Genomic DNA, 25,836 nt, shown 5'->3' on the forward strand with positions numbered 1-25,836 from the left:
ATTTGGGACATGCTTCACAAGCAACCCAGCTCTCCTAACATAAGTAGATTCTGCCTGTCAGTCACAGCCCAAATGAATATAAATTACCTAAGTGCCATGCAGCACAGGTCTAATTAAAGCAGGCAGTAAAAGAAGCAGAAGCCACATATGAAAGACCTCCATGGCAGAGAGTCAGCAAAGTCAGCACTAGGAGCAGGAAATGGAAGATTGGCAATTGGAGGAGAATGGCTGGCTGTGCAGCACCCAGCTCCAGCAGAGAGCAATGGGATAATTCAGTCCTTGCTTGACTATCAACTCTCAAGACGATGTGGCCACATCATTTACGTAAATTTGGTTATATTGGCTGAGCCAGCAGATGCAATATTTATTTAAGCACACAAATTAGAAAAGAAGAAAGCAAGCTACCAAGGATGATGGATATAACTACGTTCTGTGTTCCTGATGGGAACAGAGGTCTTACATTGTTAGTTCAAGAAAAGTACAAGGCCTTGTCTATCAAAGAAGACACACCTTTGAAACAGCAGCAGCAGCAACGTTTCGTAAGCACAAGGGAGCATGAAGGGCCACCAATGAAACAAAAACCTACAAATCCTGCATCTAAGTCCACCATATTTCTAGGAAGTACATTACTACCAGATAAAACTCCAAGATCACAGAAATATAGCTTTTCATTTTAGCACTTTGTAAAACTATTTACCTCAATGTTTCTTCTAGTATGAAGTCCTTTGAGTTTAGTATGCTACTTGATCATTTGCTCTTAAGTGTGTCAGGCTGCATCAAAACGTATACTTTGCGCAGCTTCTAAATCTTCAATATTCTACAGCATAAAGATCCCTACAGAATATACCATTCTTAAAATAATATGATTATTAAGCTTTATCCTATCTAGGTAGCACTTACCGCTCCTTACGTGATAACTACCAACTGATTACCATATGAACCATTGGAAAAGATGAATGGCTTGGACTTGACTACTTAAGTTCCCATTACTTTAGAAACACCTGCCTGAGGACTGATTTCTTTTAATTTACTTTTTTTCCATTCACGGAGTGAAATCACCAATATTTTATTTCTTCCCTTAGCAGTAAGCTCCAAAATATTTGTTGTACCTAGGCAGATATAGTTAGACTGGTGCAGGATGACTCTTATTTTTCCTGAAAAATTAATTTAGCACACACACAAATAAAATAAACCAAAACCATTGCCAATCTAATAGCCCAATCTCCATATTCAAGCTCCCAAAAGAACATACTATGAAATTTAGTCATAAAGGTGCAATGCTAAAAATAAACCAAAAACCAAAAAGCACTTATTTAAAAAGGCCCATGAACAGCAATCTCTTGATATTTTCACAAACTGTGAGCAGTGAAAGTATAAAAAGCTTTTCAACTAGCCCATGTGATCACATTACATTTTCATGTATTTCATTTAAAGCAATTACACTAAGATCCAACCAAACTAGTCTATTGAAATTTGGACATACATATAACATCATAGCTATTATATCCATAATATAAGGTAGGAATTTTAATTCAGTATCATCAAGAAAGGTAACTGCATTTTTTTTTCAGATGAATTATAAATATAAGAATTATAAAAGCTATTGTAGACTCCAAGACACCAGAGTAAGTTGCACATTCTTTAGAAAAGGAACTGCAGAACAACGCACTATAAATTATGTAAAACTCATCCCATTCTAATCAAATGCTAGGCTGAAGTACCCACAAAGAAGTGAAAACAAAAATCACAGTTATATAGAATCACAGAACAACCTAGTTGGAAGAGACCTCGAAAGAGTGTCTGGTCCAACCTTTCCTTTGGAATAGAAAGGGCTTGTATCCCTGTTAGCAGCAGAAACATTCTTCAGAGACTGTGAAGTTTCAGATAACTGCAGAGTCTTAAACCCAGTTTCCTATGCTAGCTGACTATGCCTTGATGTCACCCTACATGCTTTTCTATTCAGCACAGCTAATAGAATATGCACCCATCATTCATCATAATACTTTTCTTTCCCCCCCCATAATACAAGGAGCTCTACTGAAATACCTTGGGTTTTGTAGGTCATACTTTAGGCCAGATTACTCAGGTAAACTTTGTCAAAAGTACTATTAATCTGGACTAGTGTTTAGGGTTGGAAAACACACCATAAATGTCCTGTGAATGAGAGCTCTCAGAGGAAAATGGCTGTTGTGTGGTTTTTTTCATGTTTTTAAAGCAGAAGCTTGTCTGGTTAAGTATTTACATATCTCTACATTTTTGTTTTCCTTATATTTGTTATACTACCACTAATAGATAAGCAGCAGTGGCAGTTGCACTATGGTAAAAGTACCATTCATATTTTCTTTCACAATAAATCCGTAAAAGCCATGATCTTAAAAATTTATTTGCCAAAGATGAAAACAGACATTTGGAACTTTTATGTCAATACTGATGGCTGAAGAGACCATCAGAGACAGCAGGAGTGAAATGGTAAGTATTAATTTAGCACTGATTGGTTTTTTTTAGAAACAAATTTGTTTCTAATATCTACCAAACGGACTTGACATAAGAAAGCTAACGGTAACAGACTGCTAAGTGCTGTGGCTAATTACAGTCATGTCCCGGATGAAGAACAAGTCTATATGATTGAATGATTCAGTGCAGATCCACTACTGATTGCACAAGTATGACCTCAAGCTGAAGCAATTAACTTCAAGTCAACAGAGGTCTCTTCCATCATCTCAGGATTAGATGGAAATCAACCAATGTATTTTTCATGTTTGATTTTATCTTGTTTCTTCTGCTTTGGCTTGGAAGTGTTCTTGAATCTTTAAGATCACCAGGTCCTAGCAGTTTCTTCCAACAAACAATTTCTTTTTTAAGTACATCTGAAGTACTTTTAAAAATCACCTGTGTTTTCCAAGACAATCTCTGAAATTTTCTTTTCCCAGCAGAGCTCTCCCAGGTTGGTTCTAGCTCTACCACATTACGATTGGTCTTGGACTTCCTCAGAGAACAATCTTGGAATTTATTCATATTGTTCTTATGAATGGCAAAACCAGGAAAGCTTACATGTGTCTTTTGTTCTCCAGAAATACAGGGCATTCAAGCCCTGATTGACCTTGAGGTGCCTTGGCTAGGAAGATGTCCCTGAGTTGCCCCTGGAACTGGGCATGTTTAGCTCGGAGGAGGCTGAGGGGAGACGACATTGCCCTCTCCAGCTCCCTGAAAGGAAGGTGTAGAGAGGTGGGGGTTGGCCTCTTCTCCCAAGGGAATAATGTCAGGAGCAGAGGAAATGGTCTGAAGTTGGGGCAGGGGAGGTTTAGATGAGATATTGGGAAGAATGACTTTCCTGAGAGAGTGGTCAGGCACTGGAACAGCCTGCCCAGGGAGGTGGTGGAGTCACCATCCCTGGAGGTATTTAAGAAATGTGTAGACGTGGCTCTTCAGGGCATGCTCTGGTGCCCGACATTGTTGGGTTGGGTCTGTTTGTGGGTGGGTGTGGTTTTGGGGTTTGTTGGTTTTTGTTTTGTTTTGTTGTTGTGTTGTTTTTGGGTTTTTTTTGTGGTTGGACTCTATGACCTCAAAGGTCCCTTCCAACCATGAAGATTCAGTGATTCTCTGTTATTCTGAGTTTATGAATGAATGAGCACAGTGGTCAATCTGCACATCCAGTACCAGGATGGAAGGTGTGCCTCAGCAGGACACAGGTGCTTAAGGAACCGGTCTGATCCCACTGGCATTTGACAACTAATCAACAATATGACAGCTGGCCTCAAGTCTAGTACTGAGTTTTCTCAAATGAAAGCATATTTAGACCAGGAAAATCTGGTAAAAACCAGAAACATTCAAGAGCTAGGAAGAAAACAAGTAAAACGCTGGTAAATTAAAAAGATAAATATGTAGTGCTATATAGCTGCTGCTGTTGTTGTCATTATTATTAAAATATAATATTAAAAAACATGTAATGTAAATACTATAAATAAAACAGTGTAGCTTTTTTATATTTTACATAATAAATAGATTTTATTATTATATATGTATTATAAAAATATATAAGTAAATGCTACACTGGCCAAGTTTTTAAAACTACAGAAAATATTCATTTCTTTAAAGAAGCAGCTGGTGAGCAGGGGTGAGCAGGAAATTACCACGGTAGTGAAGGATGGTTCCAGGGTGTCCTGGTTTGATCTGGGATAGGGTTAATTTCCCCAAGCTCTGGCTGGGACACAGGTATTCCATACCTGGGAGCCATGCCCAGTCTACAGCTGGGAGCTGCTTGGGAGCGGGCTGGGGCAGCCCAGGTCTGGTTGGTGAGCAGTGGTACTGTAATCATGCTTGTACATTCTGCTATCAGTGATGTTGTTTTCCTGTTCCCTTTGCTGTTCTGTTAAACTGCCTTTGTCTCAACCCATGAGTTTTGCCTTTTTCTTCTATTTCTCCCCCCAGGACTGGTGGGTGGGGGGAAGAGGGGACACAGAGAGAGCAGATTTGTAGTTCTTCGTTGCCGTCTGAGGCTAAACCATGAGACAGGGTAATTCCTATTTAATAAAAGGGAACACAGACTACCTTCAAGTGACTGACTGGTGGCTGTCAGAACCTCTGAGGTTTGTATTTCATCTTCCCCTTTAGCTAAAATAGCTTTGAAATCATTTCAAGTGTCTGGAGTATCAGCAGAATTCAGGTAATGGCATGGCAACTACTAAATAGAAATTTAGTTACCAACATATCACATTTGAGTGCAGAGAATAAATTTTACTTATTTCACATTCAACAAACAGCTCATGACATTACACTTTCCTGACATGAATTTTTTAATGCTCCAATGACAAACGTAACCTCACAGGTAGAAGTTACCCGCTCTCCCAAACACAGCACTGAGACTGCTTATAATGAGGCTTTTGGAGTTGCCATCACCCCTGGTATTGTTTCACATGTTGGAATATCAAGTGATTCTAGAAAGAAATAGTTCCCTTAAACATGAAAAGTTTCCTGAAATTCAACAGAAAGATGATGATGAACATTGACTACAAAGAACAAAGGGAGAAGGGAGTACAGTATTTTCTCCCTATCAGGACAGCACATTCCAGGATTCAGATTACCAAATTTCACTGTAAACACTGCTCATTTTATCATGTTACTTCTGAAACTTTTTAAACCCAAGCTCTATCTACATTCAAAATGCATTTTTGCAATGTGTCTGATGTCATCCATCACCCAGAAGCCTCACCTAGCAGCATGCCAGGTTGCCTACAGAAATAATTTATTATTTCCTCAGAGTTTTATCTGAAATTTGGGTGCAGAAGTTGACTGAAGACACCAATTACTGACTGATTACTGTTAAGGCTTGCTATTACTCAACACTTGCTTTTACTTTTGCACAGTGCATTTGCTTGGATTAGTGCAACATAACACATTTTAATTAGTATTTCCCCGTAACTACATAGTTTTATGGTTCCTAAGTGAAATTTAACATTTCCACTAACTCTTTATAACTGCAGGTTTAGAATTTTAGAATGCAAAACAGAGCCTACAGAAATGCAATTCCTGAATACTAATATGTTTTACTTAATTTTACTGTTAATTGAAAATATGCTTTGCAGCCACTTCTGTGTTTTTCTATTCACCAAGCCCTTTGTGGGGTTATTTAACATTGTCTGTATAATGATTTGGTTCCCCACAGATTCAACTTCACAGAGCAGTAGAAACCTAATTCAATACATTTTACTTGGTCTTGTATGATTAGTTTTCAGCTGATGAGGTGTAACACAAAACTTCCAGAACTCAAATCTTATAAGTATATGAATACTTTTTAAGACACAAAGATCATACAACTTGTTGATTCATAAGTATCTGTTAAAAGAAGATCTCATTATCTACTAATGAACTCTGTTACAGCTATTACAGCTATTTGTTTCAAATTTCTATCAAGATAGAAGAACCACTGACCCCAAAATCATAGAAAACTCTTTCCACATTCAAGTCTAAGTTGGAGAACCCACAGCAGATTCACAGAGTGGTTACCCTCTCCTCTCAATTTAAGCCATCTTTTTCCACTGTTGCTTCCAAACCTGTACCACCACTTTTTTCCTTCTTTATAAGTACCACATCAACATGCAGTCCTACCTCCAGTTCTCAAATTTCATATTTCATAAACTTACAGAAATAAAAATATTTCATTTCCAACAATTTTCCCATCACTCCTTTTTCTACTTTCCTGTCTCTCACCAGGAATTTTATTTCTTACTCAGTACTTTCACTGCTCACCTGTGGGAATCTGGTAGATAAGAGGCTACAAACACTGATGACTGCTTATCTCCTGTGCAAACACTGTGGGGGAAGAGCTGACAGGCTGGTGTCAAAACAGCCAAAGGAGGGAATCTTGTGATGGCAAGATGGCCCTGTTTTGGTTCAAAGTCCCAAGAATGAAGGGATAAGCACATAAACGGCTTCAGCACAGAATCTTTAAGGCCACGGTGCCCGAAGTGAGACCTTTTGCTTAATTAGCCACAAAATTAATATTGAAGTTCACATCCCTAAGTATGATAATGAGCAAAATGAAGAACATAGTAAACATATATGACTATAGCATCTGACTCTCCACACAAATCACGCTAAAACGTCACCCCAGGGAGGGGATCAGATAAGGTTAGGATATAAAGGGCAATACAGAGGGTACCTGGATATATTTACACCTATAGAAATACAGCGGATCGAGAGATCTCTCTGAGGAATAAGAAACTTGAGACCTAGAAGAGACAGTCCATGGGTTGTGCTCCTCTTCTTCTACCAAGATGGGGTAAGTTCTTAGTAAGTACTGCACCTTCACCTCTTGGTGAAAAAACTCCTGGGATAGCATTTATTCATTTACTTATTTGTTCATTTATTCATTTATTTTGCTAACATTATTGTAGTATATTAGCACTATTGCAGCTAGTGCATTTATCAATGACAATTCTGAACGTTATAGCTGTCACTTCATTATATCCTTTTATCTTTTAGTCTTTGCTAACTGTCTCAGTGAAAAGTCCTTTGGGGAGTTCTGAAACGGGCAAACGTTGAACTGTTTCAGCAAAGGCCTTTAGCAGGGCCCTGAAACAGGGCATCACTTACCTTTACAGGTTTGTGATGCTGTCCCAGTGAAGGCCTTTGGTAGGATCTTAGACAGCAAACACTGAGCTGTCTTAGAGCCCTCGTTCTGAAACAGAAACAAAACTAACACCCTTTTAACGCGACACCACCCTACATTTTGTTAAAAACCTTACAAATCAGCAGAATTGTACTATCAGCTAAAGTTTCCTAACAAAATGAGTAGAGCTAGGTACTTATGCACTATGAGTAAGACATCAGGTTTTGTGAAACTCAAATAAGTACTGAAGAACATGAGGTAACATTAACTGGTCAGTAATCTTTACCTCATAGGCCAACAGAGAAAAGCCAACAACGCATAAACTTGAAAAAGAAATTATGACCAAATCAGATTTAGAACAATGCAAGTCCTGGGAACAGTCAAATCACAGACTAAGAACTCTTCAAATCTAAAACGCTGGCATCCATCAGCATGCAAAAACTTGACAGATAATGGCAAACTTCACAAATCTTATCAAGAATGCTACTGAGGATGCTACAAAAAATCCCATGATCAAATTGTTAATGATAAAAAATTTACTGCAGGCTCAAAGCCACTGGGACTCCCACGCATTAACCTGAGCCGTGTTGAAGCTGTGTCAGTTAAGAAAATTCCAAGCTAGAACTGGGTTAATGGAACATATGTCAGGAAACTGCAATACATAGTTAGCTTATGGTTTTAAGCAAACTTTGTCTTTTTGCCAGAGTATCATTCTTTGTGCTCAGAGGCAGATAGACCACTCACTCTCTTTTTAGCATACTAAAGCTAGAAATTCCTGTCATCTTAATGCAAAGCTAGGCAGAAGTGGTAGACAAATTGGATAATCTGGTATTTCTTAGAAAATGTGGTATTCAAGCAAGTAGGACAAACCACAGGATCAGCTTATTTTCCACCACTCCTTGGTGGTCAAAATTATTATTATGGAAAACTTGGCTGAACAAGGAGAAATTTTTAAGCAGCTGGAAATCAAAATGGACCTAGGATTCTTAGTTGAGCCTAATATCAGATCACAGACTCTAGGAGACTATTGAACTGCACTTGGATCTACTTAGGTTGTGCTATCCTTGCCCAGGATGTTAAGGTGTTAACATAGATTATATTAAGTCACTTCTCTTGAATGAAACACTCCTGAACACCTCAAGTTTGAAAGAGAAGCTTCAGTGAAAACAATTCTAAACAAGTGCCATTAACATATTTTTCCTACTATTTTTTTTTTCCTTCCAAAGCTGTGTAACAAGTCAATTCTGCAGTTTGATAGATCACTCCGGCTAAGTGAGTTCTTGAATGAGCAGGTTATCTAAAGAGGTTATTACAAAATAACTTCGGAAATTATACAGGTATCACAGCAGGCTCCTAGAGCAGACAACTGAATTTAATCAGCATAACACCCCTGGCATCCCTGCACAGGAGTCAGTGTTGCTTCTAAGACCCCAAGAGTTAGAATATGTCAAGGGGGCAGCAGTATTCATACAGAAAAGGGGAACAAATGTGCTTTACATTGCATCCTAGCTTTAAAACTTATTTTAAAAAATGTGTGTAAAGAGCCTTTCAATTTAAGGGTTGAGAGTGAAAAAAAAATAAAGTCACTATCAACAGAAAGGAAGGCAGGCAGAGTAAGTCAGCAGATATGAGAGATTAAAACAAGAAACGGAAATCCAAAGGGCATAACTTTCTAGTAGACAGAGTTCATTGACAGAACACTTCTTGCAACTGTTAATCCTTAGCTAAAATCTGTACTTAGCCTGGTCTCAAAATCTTTAACTAAGCTGAGCTGGAGGACAGGGTATTTTGAACAGAAAAGTGAGAAAGTTCCTAAGAGAAAAATAGTGTAAGAAGGAGAAGGTATGGCAAGTAAAGCCAGAGCTCACTGCTGATCGCAATATTTATCTAAAAAAATCCAAACTGCTTCTATTCGAGGAATGAGTCATTTTATAGAGATGAGTTAGGTCCTGTGTGGTCTACAAAGTATTATAAAATTGCCAAGGGAAAAGCTACAGCTGTATTTAAAAAAAAAACAACAACAAAATACCCCAAAAAAACCAAACCACAACAACAAACCTCTGCTAAGAAATGCCATGACAAAACATCAGATCATGTTCTAACTGTTCAATGCCAAATGCACACTGTAAAACTTTTCTAAAACACCAGAGCTCAGCAGTCAGCAGAACTCATGAGAATAAATTTTTTGTCTATCCTGCTACGAAGAGCCAAGGGGATCTCACAGCATCAAGTTTTCAACAGCATTATTCCCTCTGTTCTCTGATCTAAAAGCAGAACACTAACACTGTAAAATAGTACCTGTTATTTTTCGTCTCTCATCTATCTACAGCCATCTCATCTATCATTACCAGTTCCACTCATCTTGTTTGTCTTCTCATTTTGCCTTACCTCAACTAGAATCTCTTAAATTATGGAATAACTGGCCTAAGGTTATTATACAAGACCAAAGCTCAATGGCAACATAACAGCTTTAACCCCAAGTTAAAATAAATAATAAATTAATAATAAAATAATAAAATAATAAAAAAATAAAATAATAAAAATAAATAAAATAGGTTGGGCATTTAGCTTTTGGCTATTTAAGATGAAGTCTGATAATAGCCAGCTTGAGAAGTAATAGTTTATAATAAAAAGTCAGTATTTTGAAGAAACTGGGGACGGGAAGGGGGGATGAGGAGGCAGAGGATGTGCAAAAAAGCACACTAAAGAATGAAAGTGATGACTAGTGAGTGTTTTCATTTAATCAAACTGGCCAACTTGCTTTCAGAAATAACTTTAAGATAACTTTAAAAACGAGTAAAGTCTTGGATGCGGTTCTTAAACTAATGCTTACTGATAAAAATGTTACCATTTAACATTCAATGTAAAGTGTAGCACAAAAGGTGTAACTTACATGCAGTCTCTTACCTTGAATGAGTGGTAGGTACCGTGCTAATAGCTTTGCTCTTTTCTTTTCATATCCTTTCTGAGTGATGTCTCCTAAAGAAATGGAGAAACAAATTAATACTATTTCAAATAGTTTTTAAAGAAACTTCCTCATTTTCATGATGCCTATGATTAAACTTTAAATCAACCCCATTAGCAACAAAGACATGGGCATGTTGGAGAAATTCATGGCCATTTACATACTACCCATGCAGCACTATCTGTGCACGTATGAAAATTAGTGTCTCAGAGCTATACAACAGAACAAAATGGTTTTGTCTGCAGCACCTGTGTTGAACGTGGCTCTAGAGATATTGACCATGCTCAATATACCAAGGCTTGGGACAACATTCTCTAGCTGTGCAGTTCCTTTCAAACTCAGACCATGTTGTCCACTCTGCACTGTGCAGCACAACAGTCTCTGCTTTCAAATTCTAGGAGGTGATAATCTCTTTCTAGCATTAGTTTTTATTCACAGTTGTCATCCAATATCCTCTTTTAAAGCTCACTGCAGACTCCACTGGTAAATATGACATCATTTCACACAGACTAGAATAAAAGGAAAACTTCTACAGAAGCCCAAAATAAGTTTTTGAGACATGTCAGAATATGTACTTGTGTGTTTCTACCAACAGAACAAGGTAGTTTCATGCAAAACCAGCAGTAAGCATAGTATAAAAATTAAAAAAACCCAAATCCCAGCACTATTTTACAAGCTTTGTCCATTTTCTAGATCTCAGCACAGACACCAAAACAATGACCTTAAATAACTTAAAACCACTCCCATCTCCCAAAATTCACACTTGCTTAAAGACGGTGAGATACTATGCAGTTCCACTAACCAAGTGGACTTTTATCCCTCCGTACTTGGCAAATACTTCACATCAGCATGAAATATAACCAGGATTACCTGATGCTATTTTTGAAAACATACTTAAGTAGAAGGTGAATTTTAGAAACGCAGTCAGACAATTAGCTTTACTTTAGTTAGGACACAAAAGCAAAATTTTACATTTAGATCTTTGCTTCAAGCATGTTTGTCCAGCAACATATTGGTAAAAGAGCATATCAAAGCAAACTATGGAGAAGAAAAAAAAAGGCATATACATATATAAATATAGTACATGTATATGGATTAAGTAAAACAGCCCTCCTCTGACCATTTGCTTTCTGCCAAATCTGAAACTTTTTCTTCATCCCATTCACACAAGGAATCAAAATTTAATGTCTGGAAAACATAAGAGGAGTTTAAAAAAAAATTTTTTTTTAATTCTGTGTGTCTTAGCATGCTTGTCATTTAGATGGACTTAGGTCTTGCATTTGACAGAAATCTCAGAATACTAACCTATGTTCTCTTTACGGCTTCTCTGACCTCAGTTGCCAGCTGTTCAGTAAGAGCTGACAATATGTCCCAGACCTGGGACTTTGCTGGGTATTTGTCTTTATCCTTATTGTCTTTATCCTGTTTTCTGCAGACAACCAGCAAAATCAAGAGTTATAAAGGCAATCCAGAGAAAGACAGAGCATGACTTACATGGGATTCATTCCCTTTGGACAGGAGGGTATAAAATTATATATAATTATATATACATAAAATTATATATAAGATTATATGTTACTAGGACAGTAATTTTCACAGCTTCATAAATTATTCAAGTAATCCTTAAATCAAATCTCTTCGCAGATCAGCTACCTTGCCAGGTATCACCCAGTTGACAAGGTATGCCATGGAAGCAGCAGACAGGGTTGAAAAGAGAGTCTCATTTTAAACCAGAATATCTCAAACTTTGGTATCTCACTGCATTTGGAAATTCCTTGATTTTGCTGGAATGCTGACTTGGAGAATTTTCCTTGAATCAGGTTAAGAAAAATCCGAAGTCAAAAGCATTTCTATTGACTTTTGCAGCCTTGGTGGCAAGTCATACTTTTTTGTTCCCTCCTCAAAAGCTTGGGGGTGGATTCCTCCTGATCCCCACCCAGTCACACTCAGAGCCTCAGTGGGATTAATCCATCATCTGGGGTTCTTTGTGACCTCTTCCAAAAAAGAGCCACTTAGCCACATTTGGTTATGTCAGGGCCACAGCTACTGCCATTTAGCCTCACTGTCTCCATATTTATTACATTACACAAAAGCAATAAGAGGTTCCTCAGTCTCAGCAAATCAGTTGGGAAGCTGGACAAAGCTAGACACTGGGTTGAGCTGTTAGTTCTCTGCCCGGAATATTTGACATATAAAATATGTCAGAGGCTTCAAGAAAGTTAATCTAGACAGAGATGAAAGCATTGGCATGCCTTAAAATTACCTATAAAAATTATTTTCTTAATTAGTGCACAAAGAATCTGTCATGCAGTTACCCCAAATCTACCCAGGCATGTTTTCATATCACAATGGTAGCACTACAGCTAACAGAATCTTGATGCCAAATTAACTAAATAGATATTACCCGTATTTTATTGGGTTTTCACAGATTATTTTTCATTGGCTATCCACTGGGTTCAAAAGTGTCAACTAGCTTATTTGCAATTCTGCAAAGTAGGTGAACACTGAGTAAGTGTTTCAATGCCCTTCAAAACCACACCAGCAGGTAACAAGCACAGGCTTTACTGCCCGGACACGGCTGCCATGGCTCACGGCATCCCCAAACCCTCACACTGCCAAATCCCGACTTTGTAATCTCAAGTATTTTATGGTGACTCTACACAACAGAGAACAGTGCTTAGAAAAAGGGGTGTGTTTTCTAACTAGGAATAGGACATGTGAGCTATGTAGTTAATAAATAAATAGAGTGTGTCTAACAGAGGACATTATTTCCTTGATCACTGCCAGAAAAGGACGCCCACAACTGCAGCCCCCTCTCCTCTTCAGTGCAGGATCACGGAGGGCAGAGCACATGCAGGGCCAGTCCAGCTCCTTTGTAGCTTTGTAACTCTGCACTAAGGAGTCCCTGAAGGATTCTGATGGAGAAAGGAAGGCAAGCAAGATGCAGACAGACACTGAACACCCTGCTATGAGGTGAGTGACTTCTCCGGTCCTTAAGCAGCATTTTGCACTTAAATTCTCCCTGGGAGCAGCCGTAAGGACCCATGCACCACACCGCCTTGGCAATAGGTGTGGAGAGTCTGTTGTGTAAACACTCTCCACAAGATGACTGTGTGTACCAGCAGGTAGGCTCTGTGAGAGCCTAGTGCTTGCTCAAGGTAAGGAAATAGTTCCAGGTCACCAATTTGCAGAGGTCAAGAACAGTCACAATCTCAGGTATATCAACTACTACCAAATCATAGCAGAAAGTTCTGCCAGTTCCTCCAGTCAAAGTCAAGGGTGTGAATACTGGTTTCTGCCTTTAGAGATTGTTCTTGGATGGTGTGAAAAGGTAGGCAAGTTACCAACCCAAACATAACTCAGAAGTCACCTGTAGAAAAATTCGAAGTAAATCCCCAGCGTTTTCCGGGGATAGGTTGTCACTGTATTTGAACAGCTGGTGGAGCTGGAAGAATCAATTCAGCAGTCATCATTTCTAATTCTACCTCTTAGACACACTTGGTAATTTTTTTTTTCAGTGAAACAAGTCACCAAGCTCTTTATTTTGCATCATCCTAAAAGTATTATAAAAAGAACACTGCATTGCTACATGATTTTGACTCACAGAAACAAGGTCAAAAAACAATAAAAAACTGTAAAATAAAAAATTACTCTGACATCTGTGATTTTTGTCCACCGCGAAAGCAAAAATAGTTAAGGTATTTCTAAGAACTATGATGAGAGTCAACAATAAGGAAAGCCAGTAACATTTGGTGTAATAGCTGAGGAATCGAAAGATGGTGCTGAGGAACACTGAACTATGCAGCCAGCAAAAGAAATGCCTCAGTTTCTCATGTTATCTGTCCTCCAGAGTAAATGATGTGACAACCAGTGCCGAGGACATTGCTGATAATGGAAGCACGTAGGAAGAGAAAAGAGACCTCACCGCTACAAAGGCTGATGACAACAGAGCTTTCAATGGATGCTTCATCTCCTGTGCTAAGAGGGCAAAGCTCTGAAACTACAGCTATTTGAGCATGAAGACCACAGAGATTGAAAACTGAGAGAACTGACAGCAGGATAAAGCTGTTTGTTCATCAAGGGTGATATGTACAGCAGTAGCTACATGCAATTTCTGAAATGCATACCGAGTCGTGATGGTAAGACCTATATTCTCAGCCACATATGATACATCTCAAGTGAAGTCACACACCCCTTGTTACCCAGCTTTCCAACTCCAAGGTGTGTCATGTATTACAGCACCCTGGTAGCCAATACCAGCTGCTGATATTCTGAGAAAGAACAGGGTGCAGTGCTGAAATACAGCAGGATGGCTGTACTTATGGTTAAACTTGTAGTCGCAATCAGGGCTTGGAAGAGGAAGAGCAGAACTCCTGGGTGCTGAAGTCCCTCAGCGGGCAGGGCCAGGCAGGACAGGGCATCTTTGTGTTGAGGCATTCAAAAGCTGGTGGAAAGGCAAGGTCAGTACCTTGCCAAACAGGTGTTCTTCTGTTAACACCTGATACCAAAACAAAGACCAAGTAACAAAAGAGCCTACCAAGGTCGCCGCCTAATTGAAATTAAAGCCTCAAAATCAAATATTATGACGGTACTTCCAAAGTACATCATTTTCTTTTGAAGAAGGTGAAACCAGCACAATTGCAACCCCTAATGAAAAGGGCTGATAAATGAATGGAACCACCATCAAAACTTTATTGTCCACATAAAGTTTTGTGGACTTTTCCAGAAGATCATCATAAAGCTTACACTGACTGTTTAAATATGCTTAAAGGCATGACCTATGAAACATTTGGAAAGACATGTTCCCTTCAAAGGCTGCAGACATGTCTCATAAGAACATGGAATCTGACAGCTGCAAGCAGTTCTAGGTAGAAACATGACCTTGGGGAAGAATGTGAAACAAAGATCAAAATATAAATCCTTAAAGAGAAACTGTAGCAGTATCGGAAAGGAAGGGGGAAGGTTAAGAAATAAATACTCCTAAGAAAACTGGAGGTGGTTTAGGAACATATTTCCTCAATATACACACCCATGACCTTCAAGCTGGGCCACATCAACACAGCTCTTCTATAAACCACGGTGGGGTTTTTTCTCCTTTTTCTGCCAGCTGAGGAATAATCATTTTTTCCTGGACAAAACAGAAGTTTACCACTGGATTCTTTCCCTAGTAGCTGAATTATTAATCAACAGCACGTTGATAAATCAGCAGGACATCTCATACTTATCTGTAAATAAGCAATCTATTAAGTAGTCTTGGTTCTACATATACATATATGAAATAAGTGACCGTATATAGATTGGTTACACTGCTAAACTCAGTGCTTTGGGGACTTAAAAAATAAGCACTTTTAACTTGCCATGTAACCTTAAGTCCCATTATTTTTCTCCTCTATACAACATACCTTCATTCCAAGACTCATTTTATAGCACAGTATTTCAGCCACAGCTAAGCTTATGGTCACGTTGTCTTTGAAAAGCATAAAAAACTGTAGCCACATGAGAAGCGGTTGAAGCTTTACAATTAATAACCAGAAAACAACACTTCCTTACATCTGTAAGTTTGCAAAGTATACAAACAGCAGTCCTTTATCATGAATCATTGCTAGTTTCCGAAGTAACAGCTATCAACTGATGCATTAATTTAGTTTGCATTCAATGAACTAAGTGAAGCATGAAAGATTATGAATCTTACATATTATACGAATCTGTTTAAAATGGAAATAAGAGATATCTGATCATTCACATGGTGATGCCTTTGACTAATCTCTAAGAAACTCTATTTCAAAGATCTTATTTTAAACAGAGAGCATCAAGATGCCTTCTAAGCAGTATTAGAAGTTTAGCAAAACTTCACCAAAAAATGTACGTTATTGGTAATTCCTAATTTGAAGCAGAACTTTCATCCCTTTGACAGAAATTCAGTTATCAAAATACAAAATTTGTCTGCATGTAAAAGTAGTAACCTGGAGGAGATACACAACTACTCAAATGTACGCAGTTTCCATAAACAATGAAGTCACTGAAACATCAAGTTCTAGAAACCTAGACAAATACTGACTAGCTAATTGCATGTGTCCTAATGCCTGAAAGGGAATTTTTCCTATACATTAGTAGCAGAAGACTAAGTTTTCCACTTTGTGCACAATTACACATTGGGACTACCTATTTTATAATACCATTAATTGCCTAGTGTGCTTTATCTTGGCCTGAACGTAGTCTGATCAAGCCATTAGGAGTTTTGCTACTGGAAAAGCCATGCTAAATGTTATATTTAGAAAATTCTATTCTGACACATTTATATATCACCTTTTCACCTCAAAGTTTCAAAGCAGTTTCTAGACAAAGCCACCATTTACATTTTAGAAACTAAAAAAAAAAAGCCAAGGTGGATCAAGTATGCTGTACAGCAAGAATGAGGAAAGTTGATACATTCCAGGTTATTCTGTTCTGCACAAATCCACACTTGTAAACATACACGTGAGTTGACAGATGAGAAAGCTGTTCTTTTTTAAATACTGATCTGCCTAGCTTTACACCGTTATTTGCTTCATCTGCCAGGAGCCAGCATTTGACAGGGTAAAACAAGCTTAAACAACTGGATCACAAAAGCAACCTGACAAGTTTCCAGGCTCAGTTAGCCCAATTAATGTATTGTTCTTCTACCACTTCAGTAAATCCTTAAGCTTTCTCCACAGGGAGACAGGAACAGCTCAAACTCTGCCACTTCTACCCCCTTAGGGGTCTCTGTAGAATACAGAAACAGATTGGCAGATGCCAGCTATACATATACATACAGCTCTGGAGTCCTCAACGCAGGAAGGACACGGACCTGTTGGAACAGGTCTAGCAGAGGAAGGCCACAAAGATGCTCAGAGGGCTGGAGCACCTCTCCTATGAGGACAGGCCCCGGGGAGACCTTACAGCAGCCTTCCAGTACCTAAAGACGGCCTACAGGAGAGCTGGGGAGGGACTCTTTGTCAGGAAGTGCGGTGACAGGACAAGTGGTAAGGGTTTTAAATTGGAAGAGAGGAGATTTAGATTAGATATTAGGAAGAAATTTTTTCCTGTGAGGGTGGTGAGACACTGGAACAGGTTGCCCAGGGAAGCTGTGGATGCCCCATCCCTGGAGGGGTTCAAGGCCAGGTAGACGGGGCTTTGAGCAACCTGGTCTGGTGTCCCTGCCCAGGGCAGGGGGGTTGGAACTTGATGATCTTTAAGGTCCCTTCCAACTCTAACCATTCCATGATTCTATGTATCTGTAAGTGGACCAGTCTGATCCTGGCTCCTGCTCTTAAAAACTAGTCCTATTTTATATAAGTTTGTTTCCTCTCAATGAAACATATTCTTGGCTACTATTGCACCAGAAGGACAAATGAAGAACCATCTTCATTCAACCATGCAAATTATGGTTCTTATTTCCACAGCAGATACAACCTTCAAAATACAATGTCCCCTGCTTCAAAACGTCAGGCACTTTTAAATATGGAAACTGTTTTTGAAACACTCAATTTATATGTTTGTTAAGTTGATTAGAATCTTCACCCAGAGGTTATGGAAAAAAATTTATCAAGGCAGATACAACTTTCATATCTCATTTTTATGTAAATCATGTATGTTGCCATCCCCTTTAACAAACCGAAGAAAGCTATGTGCATGGGGGAGAGGGGCGAGGAGTGGTGGAAATGATTTTACACAGGGAATGTACTGTCTGCTTCCTACGAAAGCCAACAAAAGAAGTTGAAAAATACCAGACTAGAAGTGGTCAGGCAGATCAACAAACAGTATCTTTTAAAATTTGAGCTAAAAATATTTTCTGACACAGTTGAAAACTATTTTGGTAAAATGCAGAAATGAAAAACTTTTGAAAGGATGTATGCATGCAATGTGTCCCTCTTGTAAACGCTATTAAGAAAATGGTATTTCAAAATAACCAAATTTTCAGTGTACTGCAGAGATGAATACACTCAGACTTTTTGCTTGTCACTTCCTAGATAGATCGGGGTACAATACAAAAGTAGAATAATTATGCCTGGCATGTAGTAATCCCCCATTATAACGAATTAGGCCAGAAGTAATTGCCTGAACCAAGTCATTTCAACCTAAAGCATGTACTGGGGAGGGAGGGGGAAGATGTTTAATTGCTAGGTACAAAGACATTTCTTTTTCCTTCACTCAATTGCACTGACAATTTCTACTGCCATAAGGTCCAGGAGAAGTCTCAGACCAAACTCTATTCCATGGTTACCACAAAAGACTCCCTGAAAACTGCCCCCAAAGATGCAAATCTACAACCAACCAGATATAGAAATGTGGGACCATAAAGAAAAAAGAAAAAAAAAGAAAAAAACAAAACCAACTTCAATAGTACTATATGCAACAACTTTAATACACATTCCTTTCCAAGAATACTACAAAGAGAAGTAAATTATTGGCTAGATAAAATTCTCTCTGTATAATTCTGTTAAGACAATCGATCACAAAGAAAATTCATATTTAACTTGGTAATAAATGCCTTATACCATTAAGTCATCCCTTGCCTAGAGGAACAGGCTGCCCAGGGAGGCTGTGGAGTCCCCTTCTCTGGAGATCTTCAAGCCCCACCTGGATGCCATCCTGAGTGATGTGCTCTGGGCAGCCCTGCTTTGGCAGGGGGGTTGGACCAGATGATCTCTAGATGCTTCCAACCCCAACAAATCTGTAATTCCATGAATGCATGTGTAAAAACAGAAGAGGATATATACAGCATTTAATGCTCTTTGAAGCTGTTAAGTTGTTTTAACTCCCTTAACTCCCTTTCTGATCTGAGGAGCCTTTTTATCTCCCTTTCACATCCTCCACACACTCATTATGTAAGACACAGTGATTAATGAGCAAGATGAAGATATTTCAGACTATTAAACTTCTACATCTTGTATGAAGCTGCATTTTTACTGTGTGCTTTTTGGATGTCATTGACATTTATTTTTTTTTTGTTCTCTCCACAAAGACCCAAGAAGTTACGCCATTAGCTACAGATGTTTTACCAGTTGCAAAAAGCTAATATTTATACGTTAGCAACCACAAGGCCCAACAGACCACAGCAAAGATGCACAATAATAAAGATGGAAGCAGTCTTACTCATAAATCCATGAATATAGGAAGATCCAACTCATTAATTAGACCATTAAAAACCCACCAGAAAATCCCCAAACACACAAACCACAGTACAATAATCAGAATTCACAGAGTATATTCAAAATATACAAAGAGAAGTCAGATAACCTGCAATACCATACAAACTCAAGTTACTTCAATTTGTAAACTACAAAATCTTTTCAATGGATTCCCAGGTCTTCGTTTCAGGTTTGATTAGTTTCTTGACAAATTATTACCACACCCTCAAATGCATTGTCAAACCATGCTTTTAAAGCAAAGAACAAAAGAGATTTAAAGTTGATCTTGAAATAAGTTACTGGGCCAAATTTTACTATGAATGCATACGCTTTGACTTTTTAAAATAGAAAGGTAGTATGTATTTTTTAAAAAAAACTTCATCAGTATCCATGGCAAAGCAACAAAATAACATAATATGATACAATTTTACTAGGAAATCGGACCTCACTGAAAGACTTTTCACTAGATCCCCATAAATCATCTGATGTGAGCATGAAGAAACAGATTAAGTGATTCAGAGTTCCTGGCTGAACCATAAAATGATAAAACTACATTGAAAAACTGAAAAAAAGCTGCGGAGTTATTGACAGAAGCATCTAGCCAGTAAGTCAGCTCCAGCTGAAGTGCCTTTATGCAAATGCATGTAACATAGGAAACAAGCAAGAGGAGTCAGAGATGTGCACGCGCCTCCAGGTGATCTTACTGTCTCTCACACAGAGACATGGTGGGGTGGCTCCTGTGTCCAGAGTGCTGGAATGGAGGGATACAGACTCTTCAGGAAGGACAGGCTGGGGAGACAAGGAGGGGGTGTTGTCCTCTATGTCAATGACCAGCTGGAGTGCATGGAGCTCCATCTGGGCATGGATGAAGACCCAATGGAGAGCTTAAGGGTCAAGATTAAAGGGAAAATTGGGGCAGGTGACATTACAGTAGGGGTCTGCTACAGGACATCTGACCAGGACGACAGAGCAGATGAGGCTCTCTATAGATAGATAGGGGAAGCATGACATTTGAAGACTCTGGCCCTCATGGGGGACTTCAACCACCCGATATCTGTTGGAAGGACAACAAGAAATCCAGCAAGTTCTTGGAATGTGTCAATGACAATTTCCTTCTTCAAATGGTAGAGGAGCCAACAAGAAGCAGAGCCATGCTGGACCTTGTTCTTACTAACAAGGCTGGTGGGGAATGTCAAACTCAAGGGTACATGGATGAAGACCCAATGGAGAGCTTAAGGGTCAAGATTAAAGGGAAAATTGGGGCAGGTGACATTACAGTAGGGGTCTGCTACAGGACATCTGACCAGGACGACAGAGCAGATGAGGCTCTCTATAGATAGATAGGGGAAGCATGACATTTGAAGACTCTGGCCCTCATGGGGGACTTCAACCACCCGATATCTGTTGGAAGGACAACAAGAAATCCAGCAAGTTCTTGGAATGTGTCAATGACAATTTCCTTCTTCAAATGGTAGAGGAGCCAACAAGAAGCAGAGCCATGCTGGACCTTGTTCTTACTAACAAGGCTGGTGGGGAATGTCAAACTCAAGGGTACCATTGGCTGCAGTGATCATGTAATGGTAAAATTGAATTGGGGCAGCGAGGAAGCTACACAGCAAGCTCGCTACCCTGAACTTCAGGAGAGCAGACTTTGGCCTCTTTAGGGACCTGATTGGCAGGGTAACGTGGGAAAAAGTACTGGAGGAGAGAGGGGCCCAAGAAAGTTGGTTAGTATTTATGGATGACCTCCTCCTAGCTCAGCAGTGGGGCATCCCAAGAAAGAAGTAGCCAGCAAAAAAGGCAGGAGGACTGCATGGATGAACAAGGAGCTCCTGGACAAGCTCAAAAGCAAATAGGAGACTTACAGAGGGTGGAAGCAAGAACGGGTAGACTGGGAGGAATACAGAGAAACCGTGCCAATAGCCAGGAAACATATTAGGCAAGCTAAAGCCTAGACAGAATTAAATCTTGCCAGGGACATCAAGGACAACAAGAAAACCTTCTCCAAGTATGTCAGGGATAAAGGCAAGCCTAGGGAAGACGTGGGCCCCCTCTGGAAGGAAACAGGAGACCTGGTCACCCAGGATGTGGAGAAGGCTCAGGTACAGAATGACTTTTTGTCTTGGTTTTCACCAGCAAGGGCTCTAACCACACTGCCCAAGTCGCAGACGGCTAAATCAGGGGCTATGAGAATGAAGAACTGACCACTGTAGAAGAAGACCAGGTCTGGGACCATCTAAGGAACCTGAGGGTACGTAAGCCCGTGGGACGGGATGAAATACATTCTCGGGTCCTGAGGGAGCTGGCAGATGAAGTTGCTAAGCTGCTTTCCATTATATTTGAAAAATCGTGGCAGTCCAATGAAGGTCCCGCTGATTGGAAAAGGGGAAACATAACCCCCGTTTTCAAAAACGAAGAAAAGGAAGACCCAGGAAACTACAGGCCGGTCAGTCTCATCTCTGTGGACACCAAGCTGGCAGTCCGATGAAGTTCCCGCTGACTGGAAAAGGGGAAACATAACCCCCGTTTTCAAAAACGAAGAAAAGGAAGACCCAGGAAACTACAGGCCGGTCAGTCTCATCTCTGTGGACACCAAGATCATAGAGGAGATGCCCCTGGAATCTTTGCTAAGGCACATGGAAAATAAGGACGTGATAGGTGACAGCCAACATGGCTTCACCAAGGGCAAGTCATGCTGAAAAATTTGGTAGCCTTCTACGATGGTGCTACAGCATTGGTAGATAAGGGGAGAGCAACAGACATTATCTACCTGGACTTAGGCAGAGCGTCTTGACACTGTCCCGCATGACATACTGGTCTCTAAACTGGAGAGACATGGATTTGACGGGTGGACCACACAGTGCATGAGGAACTGTCTAGATGGCCGCACCCAAAGGGTTGCGGGCAACAGCCCAATGTCAAAGTGGAAACCAGAGACAACTGGTGTTCCTCATGGGTCAGTACTAGAACCAGTGCTGTTTAACATCTTCACTGGAGACACAAGTTTGCTGACGACACCAAGCTGTGTGGTGCGGTCCACACACTGGAGGGAAGGGATACCATCGCGAGGGACTTGGACAGGCTTGAGAGGTGGGCCCGTGCAAATCTCATGAAGTTCAACAAGGCCAAGTGCAAGATCCTGCACATGGATCACAGCAATCCCAGGCACAAATACAGGTTGGGCGGAGAATGGATTGAGAGCAGTTCTTGATGAGTCACCTATGTCGTGGTTTTACTGGAGTGTGAGAGGAACATGGAAAGGAAAGAAGAAACTGTTACGTGGGCATAAGTAGAAAAAAGGATAACGATGTGTTATAGTTTGAGGAACCCACCACAATTTATTGTCATTTGGACAATTACTCGTTCACTTGATGACCCTTCCACACCTGGGAAGGGGACCCAGCCAAAAGGAAGGAAACCTGAGTGTTGAAATATAAACAGATTTAATAGAATGAGACTGAATAATTAAGATTAATAACACTAAAGAACTAATATTGATCCCAATATAAAACATACAAGGATTCTACTCAGCAATCATATCAGCAGGATTTATGCACTCCCAGCAGTGGACAACAAATGTGGGAGACTGTGAGCTCTGCGGCTTTGGGAGGAATGGAAGGGGTCAGGGCTCCAGCACCAGGGTGAGAACTTCTCAGGATCGCAGTCATCAATAGGAGAGAGAGAACTTCCCAGCAAACTTTCTAATTTATATTGAATGGGATGTTCATAGTATGAAACAATCCTGTTGGCCAGCTTGGGTCAAGTGGCTGGGTCTTGCTCCTCCACATCCCCCCACCTGGCTAACTTTAATGCCCTGAGACCTTGAAACCCACACACCGTAGCTGGCTATGAAGTAAATATTTTCACAAATTCAGACACTAGAGCCTTCCAAAAGGACAGTTTTCCCAAGCATTAGATCAGACTTTACTGAAAAACAGAATTACTAAAAGACAAATTACTCCTGTGTTGCTCAAACCAGGACACCAAGCCAAGGCCAAAAGATATTAAGTGAGATCCAATTAAAAATAGGATTAAAGAAAACAGATTAATTTCTCCAAGTCTGATCACGAAACACACCTAGGCTAATTGAATAGGTTACTGCTGCTTGTAATTCCCAACCACTGCACTGCCCCATACACCAGCCGTACAGCTGATGTGATCACAAAATATGATCAATCAAATCAATAACGTGGCCAGTTACCAAACAGCCAGACCCATTCACTTTGTGCCAGGGAAGTTTTCTGTTCAGTTAAACTGCAGCTCTCCTTTTTTGGGACCAGCAAGCTGTTAGATCTTCTTAGGTCCTACGGGGTAACTGGGTCTTCATTTTCACTTTTGACATCTCCGTACAAGGAAATATCAATAAAGTACACAGGAAATGCAACTGTACCAGAACAGCCGTGAGTGTCAAAGCTAGGCAACTAATTAAAGAGATTTTCATCCTTCTTCTTTCACACATGTGCTCTCTCCATCTTCTTTGCACCTTGCCCTTGTCCATACCAGACGGCTTTATCTACAACTTATGCCAAATTTGGTGTCCATATTTGGTGCTGTTATTAATGCAAGTGTTGTTGAAAGGACATTTAAACGTGCTGAAAACTATTTCAGTTCATTAAGAGGACTGCTGAAGAAGGGTGCAACAGCATAACTATTTTTCACCCTGGCAAGCAGGCAAAATGTGGGGCTGCACAAGGCAGGATTGCCACTGGGAAGAGACAGACCAGCTCCCCTTCAGCGTGCTTCAAACCACGGCTTCTGACCCAAATCTGCCCCAGCTCTAGCACTCCGACCCCTCCAAAAGCTGAGTGAGGTTAACCCTGGAAACAAAAGTTGGTTTATGGAAACAAAATGGAAGGGGTGGGGAGAATTAGTTTTCTTGCAAGTGAAAGATCTGAAAGGTCTTCAGGGTCCCATACAGGATAACATCCTGCAGCCCAAACACCACACAGCAGGGACTATGCTGTCCTCAGCCACTGGTGAAATAACTGTCTGCTATGAAGCTGAAAAACTGGTATGTTTTCCTCAAGCTCTTCCATTACTACCAGCTCTCCCTCTAAGCTCCTTAACAGTGGTCATTATTAAGTGATTATCAATCACTTAGAATTTCTTTATTAATATAAAGAGACTGCAAGCAATTCTGTTAAAACAGTACTCGTCTATGAACTTGCTGAACTTCATGTTTGATTCTAGTACAATTCCCTCTCTAATTCTCTAAGAGAAAAAGAAAACCACCATATGCAATGCTACCCAGTGCTAACATAAAAAGTCTGACTGCTCAAAATGCAGACGAACATTCAAGTTACAAAGACAAATAAAGGAGTCCAAAAATACTAGACTTAAGCTTGTCCATTCAATTCAATGCAGTCTCTTGAATGCCAAGTACTTGAAAATCTACCTGATCACATTTATTTTTCAACAAGACCTCTAACTCATCCAGTGCACTTGAAGAGACATTGTTCAATTAACAGAATATTGAATAAGTTTGTGTTTTGTTTTTTAATTCTTTTGCCAAGATAGGAAAGGCTTCAGAATACAAGAGCACATGAACAGGTAGGTCATGGTTGGGGGTACAGATAGGATGCACTTGTAAAGGAGGAATTAGGCTAGCACTACGTGTTCAAACATTTTCATTCAAAAATAGAAAATTTTTGTTTAGATGCAAAATGGTCTCCTTCAGATATGTTATGAAAAGCCACTTGATCCTAAATTCAGATTTAGTCTGAGCGTGGGTTTATTTCAGAAGTCTCACCAAGATCCCCAGCAGCACCTCTTATTGGTGTTCAGAACCTGATGAAGCAGCAACAACCTTGGGACTGGATGCAGTACAGAAAGCAGGATCACACAAGAATTTTAAAAATAGAAAATAAAAAAAGCAGATGGCACTGTCTGCACAAAAGGTGATATCTTCAAGTTAACCCCTGGATCTGGTTTCACCTTGTATAACCTGTAGATATCTGCAGAATAAAGCTATCTACCGATAAGTTTTTTTACTCGGTCTCTTGCACTTAAACTTAGGGGACTGAAACACGAAAGTTTCCACATGGGAAATTAGCAGTGAAATTGTCCTACTTCAAAGCAATATATTTTGACATTTGTCTCCAAAAGCCTTGGCAAAACTAAGGCACCACCAACGTTACCCTTCCAAACGCTGTGTTATATAAGCATTTTTGAGCTTATGTTTAACATTCAGGTTATGTTTAACAGTAGCACATTAAACTACTTAACGTCTAGACCCACTTTAGCAAATCTGTAAGCTTCAGAACAAAGATAAAAATAGAGGATCATGCTAAAGGGCTGCTTGCTTTTTCCTTCAAAGTTAAAGCAAATGGTCTTCCAGACAACATAAGAGGTCATGGGTGGAGATCACAGAAGATGGAGAAATGAAGAGCAGCACAACAGAAAGGGCAACAGAATGTAGATTACATCCACTCCATTTTGTGTTACAATACTTGCTTCATCTAAGCTTACCCAGCATGCTATTTGAACTTTATCTCCAGCACAGAAGTCCACTTATTTAACAAACAAAAGAATAAAATATATATATATATGTTCTGCAGAAGTGCTTATCAAAAGGATTCGGTTTTTTTTTTATTTCTTAAGTAACCAATGAA

At 39.7% G+C, this 25,836-nt stretch overlaps 1 protein-coding gene across 1 annotated transcript in view; it reads right to left on the bottom strand.

Annotated features, from left to right (window-relative positions):
- The window catches only part of DIP2A (disco interacting protein 2 homolog A), a 128,797-nt gene that overhangs the window by 84,819 nt on the left and 18,142 nt on the right, over window positions 1–25,836 (bottom strand). Inside the window, exon 3 of the mRNA XM_014949205.1 lies at window positions 10,016–10,087. Coding sequence (XP_014804691.1) covers window positions 10,016–10,087 — 72 coding nt within the window. The remainder of the gene's footprint in view (window positions 1–10,015; window positions 10,088–25,836) is intronic.

This window comes from Calidris pugnax, unplaced genomic scaffold (assembly GCF_001431845.1).
Source record: "Calidris pugnax isolate Ruff unplaced genomic scaffold, ASM143184v1 scaffold75, whole genome shotgun sequence".
In the NCBI taxonomy this organism is placed as follows: domain Eukaryota; kingdom Metazoa; phylum Chordata; class Aves; order Charadriiformes; family Scolopacidae; genus Calidris; species Calidris pugnax.